The sequence below is a fragment of the Magnolia sinica genome, chromosome 8, assembly GCF_029962835.1.
Source record: "Magnolia sinica isolate HGM2019 chromosome 8, MsV1, whole genome shotgun sequence".
In the NCBI taxonomy this organism is placed as follows: domain Eukaryota; kingdom Viridiplantae; phylum Streptophyta; class Magnoliopsida; order Magnoliales; family Magnoliaceae; genus Magnolia; species Magnolia sinica.
The window spans coordinates 27364535-27388507 of NC_080580.1; the positions used below are offsets into that span (position 1 = coordinate 27364535).

At 38.7% G+C, this 23973-nt stretch overlaps 1 protein-coding gene across 2 annotated transcripts in view; it reads left to right on the forward strand.

Moving 5' to 3' along the window:
* Positions 1-9803, forward strand: part of LOC131253138 (uncharacterized) — a 44362-nt gene extending 34559 nt beyond the window's left edge. For both annotated transcript variants that reach the window (XM_058253973.1, XM_058253974.1), the window contains 3 exons: positions 1371-1507; positions 2116-2215; positions 9241-9803. In XM_058253973.1, coding sequence (XP_058109956.1) covers positions 1371-1507; positions 2116-2215; positions 9241-9351 — 348 coding nt within the window. In that variant the 3' untranslated portion in view covers positions 9352-9803. The remainder of the gene's footprint in view (positions 1-1370; positions 1508-2115; positions 2216-9240) is intronic.
* Positions 9804-23973: the final 14170 nt, after the last annotated feature.

Below are 23973 nucleotides of genomic sequence, written 5' to 3' on the forward strand. Positions count from 1 at the left end.
TTTTGAAACCCTAAACTCAACCGCAAGTACCCCTCTGGCCCCCAAGAATCATGTTCTCAATGCAAAGAATCTTCGGAGACAAAAATCTAGGGGATTGATCGGCCCTATAAGAAGATTCTATGGCTAAGTTTCATGGGCATGGGAAAACAAGGGAGGGTTTCAAGATTCCCCATTTCAAGTCTGTACGGCTGATTTGCATTTTTTTGGTTGATTTAAAGCTAAATACAGGTATGTATCTTACTCTTTATCTCATTTGGTGAGTTTATTTTATTTCGATTGATTTAATATTGATTTAGGGTATGTTTTGACTTTAGTTTTCTTTTTTCTTTTTTCTTTTTCATTCTTGGGAGGCCAAATCTCTGCAACATTGTAGAATAGGCTTGTTCTACAACCATTTGTTGTGTGGGCATCACTGTGGTGTGTGTATGACATGGAATCCAACCTGTCCAGTCCATCACGTGGGCCACAACTGAACAATGAGGCATTTAAAAAAAAAAAAGTTTTTGCTGTTTTTCATATCTATTCTTACTATTTATTGTATTTTCCTATTATTTTAATTAAAAAATAGAAGTATTGTTCGTGGCATGGCATACACTACATGCTATAGAGGACTGAATGCTATGGAATACACTACAAGTTATTTAAAACACTGGTTTCAACTGAAAAAAGAGGGGGAAAAAACAGAAAAAAGAAGGAAAGAGCAATTAGCATCAGTATAGACACCTACTCTGGTCTGCCAACAAATTGAAGTTATCTATAATGCTCACTATTCTTGTCTGTTAACAGGTGTAACTTTATTATCGTTCTCAATTTTAAGTATGTATCGTAAGCAACTGCATCTGCCAATCTCTTGGGAGTTTGATCACTAGGTACCTAGAAACTTAGAGCTACAGGAACCTTTTACCCAGGTTCAACCCCACTTCGAACTCAAGCTTCTCACATCCTAGCCTTTTAGACTTGCTAAGCCTCTGTGAAGCCTGCATCCCTGCTCCTGCACCCAAATCTGTTTTCTCCTTGCCGCTTCCTCATGTTTCATGCAACATTACCTATGACAGGCGCAGAAGCGCACACAGAAAGATGCTAACTTGCTGACTAATTCCTTGTCCGATCTCTCATTGGATCCTTTCAGTTGGTTCTTTACTTCTACTTGCTTGATGGATATTGAAGTATTTTCTTTGGATTAACGGATTTTCTTAATTTTCGATATTTGTTGCTTAAGAAAAGGCAATCACCTTGTTGCAAGTTACTGAGATATCAGGTCATGGTTACTATAAGATATTCCGTCATTGAAGCACCCTAGACAGAGAGCTTGGACCTGAATGTCGTGTCCATACTATGTATGTTTTATTTACAATATCAGATGGGTGCAGGAAAAATATGAAGAGGCAATGGCGTCACTGGCGCAGATGGAGAAGAGGGTGGTCATGGCAGAAACAATGTTGGAGGCCACAATACAATATCAATCTAGCCAAATAAAAGCAGCACAACCTGCGTCTCCCTCTCCAAGGTTTTTCTTTCAAATTGTTATGTGAAATCAATTTCTTTCTAAGAAAAATATTTGAGTATGACAATCCATAATCATGCACCCAGCCACTGTATATGCTGCATGCATGTATATCAATCCGCTGTTCCCCACTGTAGATGGGGCACAGCCCCAAAGCACATTCCTTGGAAATTTTAACGTCCAATTAATCAATATTTCTTTGTTGAAGCTGGAACATAGCCTTCTCTACCTTTTAATTGGCCATTTCATGGACACCACTCAAGATGGCTAAGAATATCCATTCAGCATGTCTTTTGTGATGTGACCAGTCCCTGATGGATCCCAGGATTCAGACGATTTGGATTCTGTGGTGGGCTCTGTACATGCGTGTGGGGTTACCATACTGTGCAGTCATGTCAAATTGCACCTTTTATTGGGAAAACGGTTGTATACTCTGCATTATTTAAGATCATTGTTGACTTGGCAGCCTTCAACGTTGCTGAGCTTAGTATACCCTTTAAAGAAATACGTGGAACTCTTTTGAACTGGAAATAATAATAATGGTGCCATAGTAGACTTTTTGGAATGGATCCTCTTAACATTTTTATTTTTTTATTTGGTTTTTTGTGCAGATCCGGGCAGTCAGATTCTTTATCTGCACAGGAACTACCTACAAGGAAAATTGGTTTGCTCTCTAGGCCATTTGCCCTCGGCTGGCGTGATCGGACTAAGGTGAATCTGTAGTTTTATACAGTTCATCCATTTAAACTTTTTTTATGACTACAAAGATACCCTAGACTTATAATGATGATAAGTCATCATGGTGTTACTCCTAAAATGATTCCATTCATGCTTTGGAGGAGTGGAAATGAAATCGATTTCACATGTTTTCCTCTGCTTGTGAAAACAAAAATACGTGTGATGTTTTCTCCTGCACAAAAATAAGTGTGGAAATTGATTTCTATTTCTGTTTTCAAGCAACACACACACACACACATATATATATATATATATATATATATATATATATATATATGAACTTTTTGAGTTAGATTTCTATGTTCATGAGATTCAACTCTCAATATTTGATCTTCGACCTTATAACATTTCCATGAAAATCATGTGCGTGAAAAGCAACGGGTTGTTTCAGGACAATGATTTTTTTTTTTTCCCCACACATTTCAGATTTGACGTTTGGTCTTCCATACCCACATTTTGGTTTCCACCAATCTGGTTGCAGAAGTTTTCAGTTTTGGCATAAGCTCACGCCAATCGTATTGCTAAGCATTTATTGGCTTTTTTCAGTCCTGGATATTGTAGTTACGAACTCTCTGGATTTTGGTTTAGGAAACTTTTGGCAAGGCAAATTGTTGGTTATTTGAGAAATTACAGTAGAAAAGGAGAATAAACCCTAAGAAGAGATAGGTAGAAAGAAAAAATGTAGAGAGCAAGGAAAAGAAGAAAGAAAAAGAAAAAAGATAGTTGGAGGAGAGACTTGGGTGTGTTTCTGCCCCCTTTTAACTTATATAAAAGAACTTTTAGGAAAGAAAAAAATACAAATAAGCCCTATGACCATATTACATAAAAGCTTATCTAACATACATCTCATGGTGTGCCGTAAAGGCTGTTACGGGGCCATAAAGGCCGTTACGTAAAGGTAACTGTGGCAACCGTTACACATTACGGGGTCGTAACGGCCGTAACAACCGTTATGGAAAAAAATGACCTGTAATAGCCGTTAACGGCACATTACTTCCCCTATAAAGGCCATAATAGCCCCGTAATGATCTATTATGAGACATATCTAGGTTTTTCATACTTTTTAATTAACATTACAGGGTAGATACAGGTTTTTCAGGAGTTTTTTTCAATAAATAAAAAAATATAAAAGAGAGACTGTAACGGCCGTTATGGGGCCGTAACAGCCGTTATGCCCCGTATCGTAAAGGTAACGGTGGTGGCCGTTACGGCCACCGTTACCATTACGGAATACCCTAAACACAACCCCTTAAGCTGGGCAAAAATATCCATCATGCCCAGCTTGCTAAGAACAGATTCTAACTTTGTGTAATAACTCTCTTAGTGAGAATATCAGCTAGCTGATTCTCAGTTGTTACAAATGGTAAGCAAAGATCTTGAGAGAGAACTTGCTTTGAATGAAGTGCATATCAACTTCAATGTGCTTGGTATGGTCATGTTGAACTGAATTTTGTGCAATGCTAATGGCTGCCTTGTTACCATAAAACAGTTGAGCATTCGCCCTGATTCATAGATCACATAACAGAATTTTAGCCGCAAGAACTCTGCTATACTGTGTACCACAACCTTGTACTCTACTTCACCACTAGACTTAGCCAATCATGGTTTGTTTCTTACTTCTCCAAGTGACCAACTTTTCTCCCATAAAAGTACAATATCCTGTTGTCTACTTTCGGTTATCTATACTACTAGCCTAATCTCCATTAGCATAGGCCTCTGTGTGTAGATGACCATGATCCGCAAACAAAAGGCCCTTCCTAGGAGATGCCTCCAAATTCCTCAAGATTCTTTCAACTTCATCCAAGTGAGGTACCCGTGGAGCCTGCATATATTGAGTCGCCACACTTTCACTTATTGCATATGCTGTGTCAGGTTGGGTGAGAGAAAGATAAGAGTAGCCAGCCAACCAACCTCTGATACATCTCTTTATTCGGTAACAACTCCCCCTCACATCAGCTCAGCTTATGATTAAGATCGATGGGAGTGTTTGCTGGTTGAGAACCTAGCTTACTACTCTCCTTCAGTAAGTCTCCTAGAATATATTTTAGATTTCCTAGATCCTTACTCTCAATATCTTTTATAAAAAAATGGCTCAGAGTTTTTAATCACCTGGGAATCATTTCTTGCCACCACAATATTATCCACATAAACAATCAAAGCCATAGTTAGTTGTCTCCTTTGCCTCACAAAAAGAGTATGGTCGGTGTGACTCTGGCAATAACCAGTCCTCTTAATCGCCAAACTGAACCTCTCGAACCAAGCATGAGGAGATTGTTTTAGTCTATAAATAGACTTGCTAACCTGCAAACCTTTTCTTCATTGTTGGGGAACTTGAAACCAGGTTGAGGAGCCACATATACTTCCTCCTTCAAATCTCCATGGAGGAACGCATTCTTCACATCTACCTGATCTAGCGGCCAAGAAAAATTGGCTGTAAGTGACAATAAAACCCACTTGGAGACCACACGTGCAATCATTTCCTTGTTGTCAATCTCATATGTTTGAGTGTAGCCCTTAGCGACAAGTTTGGCTTTATACCTTTCAATGGACCCACCTGACCTGTATTTCACTGTAAAAACCCATTTGCAACCCACTGGCTCCTTTTCTTTGTGTAGATTTACCAGTTTCCATGTGCCATTCTTTGTTAATGCCTCATCTCTTCCATCATAGCCTCACGCCACTTTGGATTGAAGACTGCCTCTTGGAATTTGGAAGGCAAAGAAACAGAATAAACTAAAGATACAAAAGAATAATAGGAAGGAGACAAGGTTGCATATGAAACAAACTTAGATGTATGATGCGAAGTACACTAATGCTTCCCTTTGCACAAGGCAATGGGAGCACTATCCTTAGGAAGAAGAAACAGATAAAGGAGAGGGATTACTTGGTTCCAAGGAGTCAGAATTAGTGAGTGGGCACGTCTTAGCGGTCGCCCCTTTTTGGTGTCTTGTGTATACTTGTAGTTCCTTCGCTTGTAAGTGTTGGGTTGCATCAATAGTAGTATTAATAGGATGCCCTGAATTAACTGGGACAACAACCAACGAACTACAAGGGGGGATAAACTGGAGAAGGATGCTTCCAACTCACTAATCTCCTCCTGAAGAGGGGGAAGAGAGGCAGGATTATGGGAAAAGAAAGGCATGGACTAAAAAAAAAGTGACATCCATAGTAACAAAATGTTTCTCCGACACAGGATCAAAACACTTTTTTATCCCTTTGGTCTGGAGGGATACCCCTAAAATACACCTCAAATGGCTTTTGGATCTAATTTTGATCTTATTCAAACTCAAGACACGAATAAAACACACCACCTAAAGGCATGAGGTGGAATAATGAAATAAGGCTGATTACGGGAGAAGGATGCCTCTCTTCCAACTCACTATTCTCCTCTTGAAGAGGGGGAAGAGAGGCAAGATTATGGGAAAAGAAATGCAAGATTACAGGAAAAGAAAGGCATGGCGTCATGGACTAAAAAAAAGTGACATCCATAATAGTAACAAAAATTTTCTCCAACACAAGATCAAAACACTTTTATCCCTTTTTGTGTGGAGGGATACCCCTGAAATACACCTTGAATGGCTTTTGGATCTAACTTTGATCCGATTCAAACTCAAGACATGAATAAAACACACGCACCTAAAGGCATGAGGTGGAATAATGAAAGAAGGCTGATCTGGACAAAGGACTTGATGTGGGGATTTAACTTCAATACCCCGGATGACATATGATTAATAAGATAGATGGCCATAAGCAGTTCAGCACTGCATAAAAATAAATAAATAAATAAAACACTTTGGAACATGCATCCTTATCTAGAGACTCCGAGTAAATAGACAATTTGAGTGTATGAACAAGAGCTTTAATGTATCATCCTGTACTCTTCCTAGTAGTCCCGGAATTCACCTTCAAAGTATTCTGGGCATTGTCTGATCAAAATATTTTTATGTTCTTATCAAACTGGGTGAATACCATCTTGTGAAAATTTATAACAATATGCGGTACTTCTTCATGTCTTTATAAGATATAACCATGTGCAACAAGAGAAATCATCTACAAAATAAATGAAGTGTCAGTACCCATCCATGGATGCAATGGGAGCAGGTCCCCACACATCAGTTTATGGAATGGAGGCTGTCCTCCCCATTGAAATCGAGATCCCATCTCATTTGATCTCCCTTGAGAGGCAGCTTCCTGAGGAGGAACGGCATAGAGAGCGTCTAGCCCAGCTCAAATGGCTAGATGAGAAGCGGCTCCGAGCGGCCCAGAATGAACAATATGAAATGGAAATGGACTTTTATTTTAAACATGGGGAGTGAGTTGATACTTGATATACAATGTTTGGACAACTCACAAACTTCACACTGTAGATTATGACTCACATCCAACTTAAACAAGTCTAGAAATAACAACCTCAATGACTGAAAAGACAGATGTGCTAAACGACTATGCTACAATTTAACCCGGGCAACATTATTATCTCTACTAAGACTATTACTTGAACGTAAGGTTGAAGGAGAACCAACAATATCCAGAAAGTGAAGACTATCTGGTTCACAAACATTCTCAATCATTTTCCTCATCAACAAGTCTTGGAAAACATAGTGAATACGAAAGAAAGTTACACAACATTTCAAATTTTTTGTGAGACTACTAACAAACAATAAATCTGTGGATAAATTTGGAACATGAAGAATAGAGGACAAAGACACGTGATCATAAAGATTGATATCACCCTTCCCAAAGACAGAAGATAGTGATCCATCTGCAATTCTCACTTTATCTCGTTCAGATGATAGACCATACGAGGAAAAATGGATAATAGACCTGTCATGTGATCAGATGCACCTGAATCAATGATTCAAGCTAGGATGGATGAGGAACAACGGACAAGGTTAGCAGACACGTATACCTAACCGTGCAAATGATGTAGAAGTAGATAGACCTTCCAATTGAGAAAGTAGAGGATGAAGGCGTTCCAAATCCGTAATAGATAAAAATAAATTAAAAAATAATAATAATTATTATTTTTTAAATAAAATCATAATACAAACTGTGAAGGCTGCTGAGGATTCCCAAAGGGAGGGGCAGATGTGGCGAAAGAGGCAGTACTTGAGGAAGGAGCAAAAGGCAACGGCAAGGCCATTGGAGAAAGGAGGCTTTCTAGAGTGGTTGAACTTCACTGGTCTATCATGGAGATCCTAACAAGTATGGTGGGTTCTTTCACAGTGATCACACATCAACATACCTTCTCATCAGGCACTATGTTTCCTTTTGGATCCTTTTCCACCCCTAGAGGGACCAGAAGAGACTGCAAGAGTTGAGTGATCGCTGTTAGAAGAAATTGGCTGCATGGGTCAACTCATACTCGGAGTTTAAACTAGCTAAGAAATCGAATATTCTACTATGTTTGACTGGTTTTTTGTCACTCCTTATCAGTATTAGTAACCATTGTAATAATTGATAATATGATCTCCCGGCATTAGCTGATTCACGAGCAATTTTCTACTGCTAGGAATAAGTTCTAGTAACTTTATCCTAGATTTCTTTGGTGTCTGCAGGTACAAGAATCCTCTACTGATATGAGGTTCCATAGAGTTAAGTAGCCATGACATCACCATCAAGTTCTGTTGCTCCCACTAATCACACGAAGAATCATCCATAGCTGGTTCTTTAACCTGTCCATTTGCATACCCTAGTTTTTTTTGCCGGCTGATATACATCTTGGTGGCTTGAGACTATTCAAGGAACTTAGTGCCGTCCAACTTCGCAGTTGTGCTCTGCACACAAGGATTGTCACCATAAACACTTGTGGTTGATCTGGGGACTTGAGGCCCCCAGAAACTTTGGAAGTAGCCTCTGAATTACTGATAATCAACATCTTTCCACAGAAAAATAAATAAATAAATAAATAAAAATAAAAACACACACATTTCTCGAAAGTATAGCAAAAGTACTATCTAGACTTTCTAGGAGCCTCGACAAAAAAGCAGATAAAAAAGCTAACCAAAAGAAGGGTTGTACGACACCATTCCTTCATAAATCTCTCAAATCTCCACAAAATGAGATGGTTTTTGTTTCTAGAGGTGGCAAGTGGTCAGTCGGACCAATTCAATTTGGAAAAATTCCACACACACCCCCCAAAAAAAAAAAAAAAAAAAAACATATGTAAAAGGTACGCCCACAACTGAATTGGTTCCCTTTTTCAAGGTTTCTCTGTTTCAAGCAAAACACCAAATGCTTACCCCAAATCTAATAAAATCATTCTCTTCTCAAGCCTGTCCTTTTCTTCTTCATGGGACCATCCAATGGTGACGGCATCGCTTGTTTGGCATGATGACGTCAGCAATGGGTCCCACCCAAGAAATCTCTAATCAATGCGGGAACTTGCGCTCAGTAGAAAAGGGGAATAAACCCTAGGAAGAGGGAGGGAGGGAGGGCGAGGCCTTGTAAGAACCCACATTACATAAAAGCCCTTCTAACCACATATCTCAACAGGGAAGAAATATGAAAAAGTTGGTGAAAATTCTGGAGAAGTGAAAGAAAATTCTCACCTCTTTTCTCATCCCTACTTTCTTCCCTATGATCTTGTGGTTGGGTAGTTTTGAGTGGGCAAGTATGCCATGGAGAGCCCTGTACCCTCATCTATGTCTTTATGTTATAAAGTGAGGGGAGAATTTTAAACAATCTTTTTGGAGTTTTTTTGGTTCTTTTTTCTTTTTCAATGTCTCGATAGTTTTTGTAATCTTTATAAAAACGAAATCTTTCCAGGAAAAAGAAAAAACATTTGAGATTCTTTTTCTTTGAAACACTGGGTAGTTCTTTACTATGCTGGATACTTCCTGAAACCTTCAGCTGCTGATATGAGATGCCTGTTTTGCTTTCTTCATGTTCATTTATGATCTCCTCATTTATACATGGTGTCTCTATTCTCAATCGAAATTTCATGCTCTTTTCATTTATTGTGATGCTAAGTTCGGTTCCATCAAAATCAATCCCAGGGGAAACCGAATACTGAGGAGAACAACGATAGCAAGCCCTCCATCGAAGGGAAGCAGGCCCAAGAAGTCCCACAGAAAGACCTAAACAGCCACCAAGAGCCAGAGAAATAGAAGAGGAGCCTGTTGTAATAATGGACAATCACGAGAGTGAGATGAACAACAGAGACCGGCTTCTTCTGGGCATCACATGTCCCATATCATGTTCAAATTGAACAGTGTTGCGATCGGGGACAGGAGATTTACACATTGAAAAGAGATCAGTTAGGCGTATGTGTGTCATCAGTGGTGCCCTTTTTACCAGTGTATCAAAAGAAGATCAGAGTAGGGTATGGAATACTTTTTTGCTTGTAACTTCATTGGGAGGATGAAATATCAGATAAAAGTATATGGTTTGGTATTCCATTCAATCATTGTAATGGGTAGGTATGTGAAGGTAGTGTGAAGAGGGAAAAAAGGAAAAATGAAACAGCTTTAGTTGTGATGAATGTTGGGTGATTATGCCCATGGATGAACTTCTCTTTCTCTCTCTCATGAAATCTCTACTTTCTAGTTTTTTTTTTTTTTTTTTAAATTATTATTTTAATTTTAATTTTTATTATTTTTTAAATTCATGTTATGATTTTATACATCCTAAGTCTCCCCATTCCATCTGGCTTATATTTTTCATGTAGCAATCAGACAGAACAACTCTTATGAAATTTTGCCGCCTTGAACAAATTATGGGTAACATTGGAGATGTATCTATTGTTTTCTCAGGGGTTCTTTATAAACACCACGACGGCTTAATCTTCAATTGACTATCAAATGAAGTGAATAAACCAATCCCGCCAATATACACCACATAAACAGTTGTAGACTTCACCGCTTGAGTAAATCTCTCACACCGTTGTTCACTCCTTTTTGTCGAGTGTAGCCTTTGGTAACAAGACAGGCTTCTCCAACTCATTTGATGCTTAAAAACTACATACAATTGACAATGTTTGTGGGAGAAGAAGGTGGGATCAAGGGCCATTTACCGTGGATTTCATCTGCCATTGCCACAAACGCCATTTTTAGGAACCTTATTGGAGGGGGATGAGACTGCGATGAGATGATGAGAGTTGCCATGTAGTTGTGCACAGAGAGTTAGATTATTTATTAAAAAAAAAAAAAAAAACTTGAGAGGCAGGGTAAGATCGGCCAACCAAATATGTCCCCGTGATGGATAGCAAAGTCTTGCATTGTGTTGAGATTAGATAAACATGTGAGGGCAGATGTTTCATATCAATGGATTAGATGACATATAGGAGACATGGTGGGCTCATTATAAGAATCAAGGGTGCGTGTCCACTCTCAATTATTCTCGCTAATGTAGCCATGGAAGTGTTGATGATGGTGGGACACACAACAATTTCCACCACATTGTGGTGAAATCATTTTTGCATTATACTTAAAATAGTGCAAACGTTGGTGTGGCCCCACTGTAATGTGTGGATGACATTCAATCCAACCATCATGCACCCATTGCTTAAAAATCAGGCCAATCCATTACTCATGTGGGCTACATTAGCAGGAACAGTTAGGAAGGAGACACGTACCATTGAATTGCATTGCATTGGGCCCCACCCAAGTTTCAGAATGGCTTGAATTTTTTCGTGCGCTATCATCGGCGCATATGTTTCATATGAATGGATATGATGGCATACAAAACCCAGCAAGGCCCTCCGTGCAAATCTAGATTGGGTATCCTCTCTCAACTGCTCCCGCTAGTGTGGCCTGCCGGAGTAATAGATCAGCTTTATTTTTAGCCTAGGCTAAAACGAGGGAGGTTGTGCAAGATACGTTTGAGTCTATAGCACTAGTTTGCAGCACAATCTTATCGTGGGCTTCACCCTCATTGTTGATGAAATCCACTCCGACCATCATGCACTCTTTTCCCTTGTTTGGCCACAGGCTGAAATCGGAATAAGCAATGGGGGTGGGTGGGCCACATGAATGGGAACAGTTACAAAGGTATGCCCATCCTTGGTATTCATTGGGTCCCACCTACCCAAATCTCAGAATTGCTTATTTTTGAGATGTGGCATCATCTAGGAGTAGGACAGATGTTTCATATTGATGGATTTGATGGAATATATACATGGTAGGCGCACGATGAGAATCAAGACTTGGTATCCACTCTTTAACTATTCTCGATGGTGTGGCCCATCTAAGTTATGGATTGACCTGATTTTTCAGTGAGATCAAACAAGGGCATGTCTGATGGTCGGAGTGGATTTCATCATCACAAGACAGTGGGGTCCACAACAAACCGTTTGCACCAATTTGTGGTGAAAACACTTGCGTACACACAGTGTTTTCACATTGTACCATAATGTGATGCATACAAATTGTTGTGGGTCCCCTTAGGTTATGCGATGTCCGAAAAGTTAACCGTATCCGAACTCAAGTAGTTCCACCATCTGAAATCATGGTAAAACTTCTAAAAGCACTTGGTGGGACCCATCTCAGTTTTGGAATGGCCCAGGATTTAGCGAAGCGGGACACACAAATGGTGAAAGTATGTGTCCCATTGTTTCTTGATATAAAAGCACTTGGTGGGACCCATACCAGTTTTGGAAGAGTGGGCTTTAGGATCCGATGGTCTATAGGATATGGGACCTCCACAATGCTGAGGATGAACGGTTCGTGTCTAACGGTCTACCTAACCACTACTAGAGCAGATGTGTTTAATTACTCCTTTAATTCTATGGTATAGATGGTCTAAGATTACAATTTACAGACAAGATGGGTAATATTAATATATCAATTTTCTTTGTGTGCTCTCATTGTTTCTTGATATAATTTTCATCGGGAGTTTGGATGAGACCAGAGATTATCTGGTCTTATCCTTATCTCTTAATCTAAATCTTCATTTAAAGTTGAATTTGTAATTCAACTTCAAATGATAGAGAGAAACGAATTTAATAATAATAATAATAATAATAATAATAATAAAGATGTTCAACCTCGTGAGACCCACCCACTAGTAATTGTCCATAAGTGGTCCCCACGAGCCTATGTTTAATATCTCCCACTCAACCAAATTCTGAAATAGTCACAAAGAAGATTGTCCATCTAACTTGTCTCATTACAACTAAAACTAAATATCAGGACCAAAAGAATTAGAGGCGTGGGACCAACTGGAACACTGTTATCTTTTCACAGGTGTTTGAGTTCTAAGTAACCACCTAACTAGTACTCAATAACCTAAGCTTTATAATGCATGTCCTAATTCTCATGATCACACCGGATAGAGTTAACTTCCGGTCTGGAATACTCGGCCAACATATACACTTATTTAACTCATCAAGTTATTCAGAAAACTTAATTTTTGCAAACTTCGATTTGAATCATTTTAAAATTATATATATATATATATATATATATATATATATATATAAGAATATCATTTGCAAAAGTCTGTCAAAAACTCGATACTGCTAGTGAATAAGTCTTCAAGTGTATATTTATACTACCAGAAACTTAATGTAGTTGTCACAAGATCTTCCACATGCAAATATGTAATTTGGAATCGATCAAGCCGATTTCCTAGCGTAATCGAGTTTGGTCAATCAAAGGCCTTTCGTCATAATCAACTAAAGTAGAGACACTCAATCTCATCCTCCTATACAGAAGAGGAAAGTAGCTAAAAACACAAGGAGTTACCTATGTGACTAGCTAATTGCATGTTATAATGATTAGATCAAATCAAAGCAATTAATATGTAGGTAAAAGGTCCCAGTACGTGTCTACAATCCACGTCGTAAAAGTAGACAATACGATGTATATGTCGGGTCTACAATACGCATGTCATCTCACATGAGGTACGACCATCTCATATCTTCATAACCTGGTTATTAATTCAAGCCACAACTTTGATTGCATGAAGAACAATGGTACAATTATGTTATTCGATTTGATCAGTCTCATCTTCACTCTTTTAAGATTGAAGGTGGATACAACTCATTCGTATCCTTATCATTTATTATTCATAATAAAAGGATGTTCACACCCAGCATATGAACATTACTTCAAATGTACCTCTCTTGTACATTTAGGGTTAGTTAACCCATGCGAGTGGATGATCGTCCTGCTGACAATAGTAGAAATTCTACATGATCTCAAGGTGAATACTGATGATCTACACACCTAGTTTATATTAGGGCTTAATATTAAATAAATGGAATGTATTATTCATTAATGAAAAATTAAAGGTACATGATGCAAGCATATCACTCAAGCTCTCATTAATCTCATCAGCCTGACGTGAGCTTGAAATAGATTTCTAGCTATAGGTTTCGTCATGGGATCAACCTCCTTAGTAGTAATATAGCCAAGGATGACATTCTTATCTCTTACTAATGATACTTGATTTCAATGTGCTTGAACTTTTGGTGGTGTTTGGGATCCTTTGCCAAGCCAATAGCATAAGTATTGTCTATCATCAATGATATAAGCTCACGACCGCTCAGTACAACTACCGGACCTATTAAGAATATGTGAACTCATACACTCCTAAACTGCAGCATAACATGCAATGTACTCAACTTTCATAAATGAAAAGGTTGTTTATGTCTGTTTCTTACTCAACCATGAGATAATTCTCCCTTCAAGTAAGAAAACATACATTAAAGTAGACTTTTCTTTGTTGGCATCATTACCCTAAGTGGCATCAGAATATCCTTTGAGCTCGAGACTCATGCCTTCGTAATACAACATCATGTCTTTTGTTCCTCTGAGATAGTGAAATATATGTTTAACGACTTGCCGATAAGACTGTCCTGAGTTACTCTGATAACGACTGACTATGGCAACTGCATAACTAATATCTGGTCTGGTGCAAATCATAACATACATTAAGTTGCTTAAGGCGTTTGCATAAGGTATTAATTATAGCCATTTCTCGACTTCAGTCTAAGGACACAATTTCTTGTCTAACTTGGTAGCTTTGTCCATAGGGATTTAAAAAACTTTTGAATTTTTCATCCTGAACTGCTCTAAGATCTTCTTTATGTAGGTGGCTTGAGACAAAACTAAGAATTTCCTAGGGCAATCCCTGATGATTTCTATGTAGAGAATAAAGTTGGCTTCACTAAGATCTTTCATCTCAAAGTTCGAGGAGAGGCAATTTTTAGTCAACATTAACAATTGTGAAATTGTATGCCTATGGCGTAATGGGATCACCACGGCTGCGCCTACGGAAGCTTAGCAGAGCTAAGGAATGAAGGCTATATCCTAGAAGGGGATGATTAGGACCTATTTAAAATGGGATTACTACGGCTGCACTTGCGGAAGTTTGGCGGAGCTAATGAATAAAGGCTGTGTCCCGGGGGGGGGGGGGGTGTTGAATAGGACCTATTTAAAATTTTTGTCATTTAATATAATAATTTCCTCACTTAAACTAATTGACAATTAAATTAAGCAAGACAATATAACTCTAAGGCTTCCAAGCCAATAGAGGGTTCAATCACATGGACTACAAATGATATGCAAATAAGCAATTAGTCTATATCAAGATAGTGTATATGTGTGTGTGGGATGTGCTACTTATCAATCACTAAGCATTCATCTAATCATGCATGTATAATGTAAACATTCAAACTTATAAGCATAATTAAATAAGTACGCAAATGACAATCCCAAACACAATCATATATAGTAGTTCGACTACTTTCTTACTCCACTCCCAGCGGACGCACTCAACCCATGAGTGTACCGGATTTCACTATCGAGGGTTTTAAATCAGGTTTTTCTCTAACCTTTGCAACCTTACACAAGGACTCTAAATTTAGGTTCTACTCCCAAGCTAAGGTCCTACACAAGAACCTGGAGTTTTAGGCCCTACACAAGAGCCAAGGTCCTACACAAGAACCCAGAGATTTAGGCTTTACTCCCAAGCCAAGGTCCTACATAAGAACCTAAAGGTTTAGGCCATACACAAGAGCTAAGGTCCTACACAAGAACCCCGAAATTTAAACTTCGCACTAGAGTTAAGGTCCTACATAAGAATCTAAAATTTATGCCATACACAAATGCCAAGATCCTACACAAGAACCTAGTCGAGTTTGAGTTTACAAACTTTTACTCTCAATCCTACACAAGAAAAGAGAGTAAACCTGGACTCTTACAATTGATAACTTACTTGTCAGATTAAACCCATTTTGTAGCACCTCTTTGAGTTGCCTGATCATCGCTCTCTCTTGCTTCAATCAGCCCCTTAATGCTCCCCCGATCATGATGTTGCAACTTTGCCAAGGCTTCAGCTCCAAAATCAATCACTTTGCATTTGATGTTTCTCCGAGGTGACCAAGGTGATGGGAGGTTGGTTGAATCTCCTACAAATAGTGAGAAGTTATTTTTCCTATGGGATTTAATTAAATGAGTCTTTTAGAAGATTTGGACAATGATATGTCAAGATTGCTTACGTCCAATCTCTAGAAAATTGAAGAGTTCAAGCACATCTTCAATGTTGAGGTTGGAATCCTCATTAGATTTGTAAACTCAATGAAGATTGCTTAGGACTCAATGGTATAGAGGCTTGGGATGAGAGATATGAACATGAATTCTCATAGGCTTCTATTGCTCTAAAAACCCATAAAAATGCCTAAGAACCGATTGCTCTCTATAAAAAGTTTGAGTTCCAAAGGTAAAAAAAAAAGGGGGGGGGGGGGGGGCAGAAACAGGCTATGTTGATGTCATCGAAGGTTTCCTCGATACCATCAAAAAATCTAGACAATTGTGATGTTTTCTTGCTGGATATATCTGGACCATTTCCGATGTCATCGAATTCCCCTTCGATGTTATCGAAGGAGTCCTCGATGCCATCGAGATTTTCATAAATAAGTTCGATTTCTTACTAGGCTATTTTGACTCATTTTCGATGTCATTAAACTTAACCTTCAATGTCATCGAAGGGACCTCGATGCCATCGAAAAAATAAAAACATATATCAAATGCTTGCTGGACAGTTCTGACTCTCAATCGATGTCATTGGAGGCTGTTCGATGGTAGCTCGATGCCCTTAACACCAATCGAAATTTGTTGTTTTGGGTTATGTTTTACACATCAATTTCACTCCTCTTCTAGTCTTATTTATCATATTTTTCTTGGTCTCCTAAGGTTAAGGGATAATCAATTAGGTATTTCTATTAGGTCAAGATCACCTAGAGGTATATAGGTAGTTTTGGGTCAAGAGTTAGGGTCATTGTTTTACCTGTTCATTACTCCTTGAGGCTATGTCTTTACTTGTGTCTTTGGTCTTCACTTTCCAAAGGCTCAACTGACTACTTGACACAGCGACTAACGTGATTGACAAATAGGTGTTGACAACCCTAAGTGAAGGGTTGTGCTATAGTAATAACTTGGTGAGACCGATGTCAAATCCATAGGGACTTACCTTGTACGTATTCTGAAAATAATTAGAGCTAGAACTAGAATAAGATCTAAACTAGAATCTAAAATAAGAAAGAGATTAATTGTGAAAGAATTATCAATAAAAAGGAAACTAGAGTGCAAAGGATCCACTTGTACCTATTAAGATGCCACCTCACTTGATTCGTTAAACACAACTGGAATCAGAGTCCCATCCTATCCAGTTGGATGATAGAGTAGTTAAACTACAATATAAACTTTCCATTGAATTAGTTCCTACATGAAGCACCAATGTAATGATTGTAAGGAATTCAATCATCCACTATACTCAAGAGATAATGGTGAATCATGAATTTTACAAATCACATAATTATAAAAAGAGTAAGAAAGTATTAAAAGCCTTCCAAGCATCTACTGTAATTGGAGTTACAATAAACCACAAAAAACTGAAAATATTCCTTAATTCAAATTAAGAATCAATAGAAGTTTAATATAAATGTGAATTAAAGCAAGATAAACATCTAAACAAACTACAAGGTTCACCTCTTAGCTCTAGTTAAGAGATTAGCCAACCAAAGACATGATTGAAACTAAAACTCTTGAAGAAAACATAAAAACTAACTAGAAGAAGAAGATTGAGGAAGAAGGAAGGACTCCTTGAAGTTCCCCAATACCTTGCAACAATCTTCCAACTCTAATTCGTATTTAGAACTCCTTGAAGAACCTAAATATATAGGCTTTGTTCGACCGACTTTGGAAATCGCCTCAAATTTACACACTCTGCATAACACCTTCAATGTCATCGAACAACTTTTGATGACATCGAAGGTCGAATCTCATTTTGAATCGAATTCGGAAGTTTTGCCCTTTTGCATTGTATAATCTTCGATGCCATCGAACATATCCTTAATGTTATCGAACAGATATTTGATACCATTGAAAGGAGTTCGATTAATCGAAAAAGTGTCCAGAATGTTTCAGAGAGTTTCTTCAAAAATCTCGATGTCATCGAACTGCCTTCGATGTCATCGAACAGGTCTTCTATCAATTTAACGGGTCGTCCGTATCATCGAGAAATGCGCCCAATTAGTCCAGCAAGATACTCCAGAAATCCTTCAAATTCTTGATGTCATCGAAGGGGTCTTCAATCACTCAAACAGGTCTTCGATGTCATCGAAAAATGTGCCCATTTAGTCCAGTAAGATACTCCAGAAATCCTTCAAATTCTCAAGGTCATCAAACTAGGTTTTGATGTCATCGAACACTTACTTCGATGTCATCGAATGGTGTTCGATGGCATCAACAGTAAAACTTAGCTTTTTTGAATTTTTACACTTTACACTTTCGACTTCCTTTCTCTTTCACTTGGTCTTCTTGAATCTTGGGCCTTTGAAGTCTTCAATCTTAGTCTCTTAAGATCCATCCCTTGCCTTGGTGATTCTTAAGCATCAAATCCATGCTTTTAACATTCTTCTCAATCTAAACTCTCAGACTCACCTCACAACACAAACATGCATAAAATATACCAATTAAGCATTATCATGTTCATAAAACCAAGATGTAAACAGGGGAAAATATGCATTACATGACACCTAACAATAGGGAACAAAAATCAGTGCACTAACTAATTGCATATCATTACTAGCTAGCAGGATATCATCTATATATAGAGATAGTATCAGAAAAGATCTTCCATACCAATTTAGGTATACACAATGATCTTCTTCACTCATTGTGAATCCGAAAGTGGTGGAACCTCATGTACCACTATTTTTAAGATTGCTTCAGCCCATAAATAGATTTTAACAACTCATAGACTTTCTTTAGATTCTTTTTATCTACATAACCCATGAGTTGTTGCATGTATATCTTCATCAAAGTCGTCATTTAAGAATGTAGTATTTACATCCATCTGTTATAACTCTAAGTCTAAACTTATGACAATGGACAAGATCATGCAAATCAAGGAGAATTTTACAATAGATGAAAAAATCTACTTGTAATCAATGCCTTCTTTCTATGTGAAATCTATAGTAACTAATCGTGCTTTGTACTTGTCCATTGCACCATCTATATTTTTTTAAATCTTGAGTACCTATTTGTTAACTATCACTTTGTGATTGGAAGGCAGGTTTACAAGTTCCCAGACTTTATTCTTCTCTTTGAAAGTGATGTCTTCATCCATAGCAGTCACCCAATCGGCCATATTAAGAGACAATAATGCATCCAGATAAGAATCAGGTTCATCATTGTCAATCGCAACACAAGAGAATGACTAACCCTCAATCTCGAAATATCTTCAGGAAATCAATCATCTTTCACTTCGACGTAACTTAGGAGCCTACTGAGATGTACTCTCACTGTCCTGACAAACTATATGAGCATCTTTATTTTGAGAAGCGGAACTCTCACTCTCCTGAGATACATTGGGAATTTTAAAATTTTTATTGCAATATTTTGCTTCTTTCGATTGAGGTATCTGTCTTTGATGAAGGTCACCTCCTAAATTTCTTTCTCAATCCATCCTTCATAGTTCTCATAAACTAGAACGTATCCCTTTGAGTGCATGTGGTATCTAATGAACACGCATTCAATGATTTTATTATCAAATTTATTTTTATGTAAGGCAAGTAGCAAAATATATCCCAAAGATCGTCAATGGCAATTGTTTTGAGTCACGATGGCAAAGCCGTTGACTCAAGATGAGATCATCCTAAGGGGAAGTGAGTGGAGATGGGCTTCTTGGGTCAGATTTTTTCTTTTTCTATTTTCATTTTTTCTCCTTTTTATTTTTTTTAACATTCTTGGACTGCCCATTCTTATTTTGTTTTCATTTTTTCTCATTTTTTTGCTATCTTGGACTATACGCTCTTATTTTATCCTATTTTCTTCTTTTTCTTCTTCTTCTTCTTCTTCTTCTTCTTCTTTTTTATTTTATTTTATTTTATTTTTTAAAGTTCTTTGGCCATTTTTATTGAAGCACCTTATTTAAGGAATGAAGGGAGTGATTCTCAGGATGATCAGCTTTGGTCAGTTAATTTCAGCTTTGCTATTGTAAATCTTGACGTGGTTAGATAAGCTTACCTGTTATCAGTGTTGATGGGCTCCGAAGATCTTTGTCCCAGGTTGGTGAATTGGAGGGCACCTTCTGAAAAAATTCTTCTAATCATCGGGCTATGTCATGTGCTCTCTAAACTTGCCTCTTGAGTCTGATAGATGTGACTATACTTGTTGTAAACCTAATCTAACTTTTCTTTCATCGGCTTCAATCTTCGTGAGAGTTCAACTTGAACTTGCAGGATTGCTTTCATTTCATAAGTTTGCTTGTAAAGAGTTTCACTCATAGTTGTGTATAAGGATGTTTAATTGGCCCAAAGTGCATATGAAAGCAACCCTATGTCTTCTAATTTTCTTTTGGAGCTCGTCCATCTTTGGATTCATGATAGCATCCTATTGTTGATGATGATGACATGTGGGATCTTGTAGCGGCAGATGATGGTGTTTTTCATGTGTCATCGTGTGAGATGTGAGATGCTGTCTCCACTCACTTTTGACGAAGTAATTGATCGTCATGAGTACAAACTCATAACTGGCTGAATTTTTCACTAATGTTGATATCTTGTGTAGAGATTGCCTAGGACCTTGCCAGATCGTAGAGTTTCAAAGCACACACATAGATCCAATGTACATGCTTCTGACACTTGAAATACTTTTGACGTGGAATGGTCTTCGCGGCTTTTGCTTGATAGGCTTCATTTCAAGCTTTGTTGACAAATTTTTGATCGAATCTGAACAAGTCTTCATAGGATGCAAGATTGGACAATCATGGCTTTAAGAATTTAATCATTCTCTGCTCATTTTCTGGGGACAAGGATTCAGAATGCACGCTTCCTTAAGAGTTTCAACATATCCTAGGTTTGCAATTTTAAAAATTTCAAGATAAAATTAGCTTTTGATTTTGAAAATTTTGAGGAAACCCTCTAGTTTGAGAGTCGATTCATCATCTTCCACGTCATCGGCTTTGTACTAACCCTTGAGTTCAAAGTCCAACTCTAGATCGAAATCATATAAGTTAACTTCATAATCAAGTTCTTTGATAAAACAGACATGACATTTTATTGCTAGTAACTTTGGAAAAGCATTTCTAGAATTTTAAGGTTTTGAAAAAATTTTATTTTTGAAAATTTTTAAATATTTGATTTTTTGAATTTTTGAAATATTTTGTGTTTTGAATTTTTGAAATTTCTAATTTTTTGGAGTTTTTTTTTTTTGGTTTTTGTAAGGGATCTAGAGCTAGACGACAACACAAATTAGGGGTTGCCTGATATGGCTCAGAAAGCCAAGCACTATTCACCTTGGCTTTTATTGTCGTCTAGGGGCTACAAACATGTTATTGCCCTGCACTCCTCCCCCTCAGGAGGTAGGGCCAAAGGGATCAGTAGGTGAACCCCTATCACTGTGCCTAAGCATCACTGCATCAGGATGAGTTTGAGGTTGAGCGCTGAGTCGGTGTCAGATGTGATATCTCTTGATTCATCCTCAACGAATTGTAACTCCTCGAGTTCTTCCACCTCAAGTGGGACTAGGATTGTGGTCTAGTCAATTGGGAGAAATTTATCCCCCTTGTCTGAGTCCTCTGTATCGTCGGATGGGATTGATGTGTAGGTGAAAGGATTGCCCTCTTTTTGACAACCTTGTTTTTTTTCTAGTGCCCCTGTGCTTTGGTTTCTTGCAATAGGATGTTGATATCCTAGTCTTCTCCTATTCGCATACTCTCGATCCTCAATGACTGGGGTCGAGTCTATCTAGTAGTAAAAGATTTGGTACTCACCAAGAAGGAATACGTAATTTGATCCGATGGGACATGCAAGAGGAATGTAATCCATAGTCTCGAACTCAAGACTATGGTATGGGATATCCTTATCAGAGCATTGTACATTTATGGTTAGGAGGACAAGCTCCTTTTATCTCTCATTGCTGCGACTAGATAGTGGGGACTTCTGCCCCTGGTTGTTGACTGATGATGCTAGTGCATATGATGGTGCAAATGATGCGAGCAAGGCATATCCCTGGTTAACTAAAGTTGAGACAGGCAGGGTGTGCCCATGGTCGGTTGAAGGTAAGACAGGTAGGGTGTTCCCTGGTTAATTAAAGCTGAGAAGGCAGGGTGTGCCCCTGGTTGATTGAAGTTGAGATTGGCAGGGTGCGCCCTTGGTTGATTGAAGCTGAGACTAACAGGGTATGCCCCGGTTGATTGAAGCTGAGATAGGCAAGGTGTGCCCCTGGTTGATTGAAGCTAAGACAGGCAGCGTATGCCCCAGGTTGATTGAAGCTGAGAAAGGCAGGGTGTGCCCCTAGTTGATTCAAGTTGAAACAGGCAGGGTGTGCCCCTGGTTGATTCAAGTTGAGATAGCCAAGGTGTGCCCCTGGTTGATTGAAGTTGAAACAGGTAGGGTATGCCCTTAGTTTGTTGAAGTTGAGACTAGCAGGGTGTGCCTTTGGTTGGTTGAAGCTGAGATAGGCAGGGTGTGCCCCTGGTTGGTTAAACTTGAGACTTGTGCCCTTGGTTAGTTGAAGTTGAGACAGGAAGGGTGTGCCCCAGGTTAATTGAAGCTAAGAATGGTAGGGAGTGCCCCTGGTTGATTGAAGATGAGACTAGCAAGGTGTGCCCCTGGTTGATTGAAGTTGAGACTGATAGGGTGTGCCCCTGGTTGATTGCTGGAGCGGGGAATTTATCCCCTTGATTGATTGAGGGTGCGAATACCAGACTAACCAAAAATGCCTCTTGTATATTTAGGGGCATATAGATTGGACTGGTTGGGGTGCCCCTAGTAGGATGAGGGGTTCAAACTCCAAATGAGAGTTAATGGTATGGACAACTTAGACCGGACGGAGAGGAGATTCTTCCCTAATCATATCGATGGTATGGGTGCCTAATGCATTGGGACCCACTTGATGCCGTGGCAGGGGATTATGGATTAATGACAATTTTTCCTTTGTCGATTAAGTTTTAAACCATGTGTTTTACAGTAAAACAACGATCTATCGTATGACCCCTGGTTTGATGGTACGTGCAGTACTCATGTTCATGATATGTTGGAAGTAAAGAGCTCAGTGGGGACCTAGGCGGCAGTGGGGTAAGAAGTTGCCCTTGGACTAACGCGTTTAACATTTTACTGTAAGTTCGATCTATCGGTGTGAATTCCCTAGATTCTCAGACCATGCTCATTTGCCACCCATGATTGGGGTACTGCAAGTTCCATCTTGGTTATTATGGTTGATGATGATGATGTTGTCCTTGTTAAGGGAAAAATGATGCATCTTCAGTAGAGGCAATAAGATCATCTTCTTCCATTGGATGGTGGATGGGAACACTTTCGTTATCATTCTTGCATTCAGTGGGTCATCCTTCCTCTATTGGCATTACGAGGGACGCTTGATGAGGTCACCAAGGGGAGATCGTCTCAGCCCTTATTCCGACTTCAACTTATTCCCCAGCTCCAATGATTTAGGTAAAATTGGCATATAGATGTGAGACAAGGTATCTAGAGATACTCGGGCTTGCCAAGTGAAATTGGCATATAGATTTACTCCTCATCGTCAATGTGTGTTTTCATTATGGTGGCCATGGCTCGCCACCGTCCAATGTAAGCTGACAATGACTCATCTTCCTCTATCTTAAGATAGCAAGATCCGCTCTTTTGGATGCTACATTAAGATTGTATGCGAAATAATCAATGAATGCTTGGGAGAGTTGTTTCCAAGTTTTAATTCGATGGTAGTCCAACGACGTGTACCAGTGTAATGCACCACCTTTCAGAGACTTCTGAAACAAACGAATCATCGCTCCATCATTACTTACCATTATTAAGCTCTCCATAAAATCCCCTTAAGTGGTTTTTAGGACATCATGTATTATCATATTTTTAAAATTTTGGTACCTCAAAGCCTGGAGGTAGCTTTACATCAAGAAAGGGACATAGGTCCTTAAACTTGGTGGATGGGAGATCCACCCCACACTGCTTCTGCAGTTTTCTCTCCATCTCTTGAAGTTGCTCGATTTTGGAGGGACCAGATGGGAGAGGTTTTACCCCTTACCAAGCATGCCCTGTATCATTCTCGTAATAGTTGATATTGTTGACCCCTCTATAATTCCTACTTGGAGGAGGTTGGACCTGGTGGTTGCTCCCATTATAGGGAGTTTGTTGAATGTGGACTGGAAAAGGAGGTTGTAAAGAAACTCTGGTTGTGGAAGATTGTTGAAATTGATTAGAGTTCTCGTAAGGGAGATAATTTTGGAATTGACTGGGAATCCAAGGTGTGGAATGATGGAAATGACTC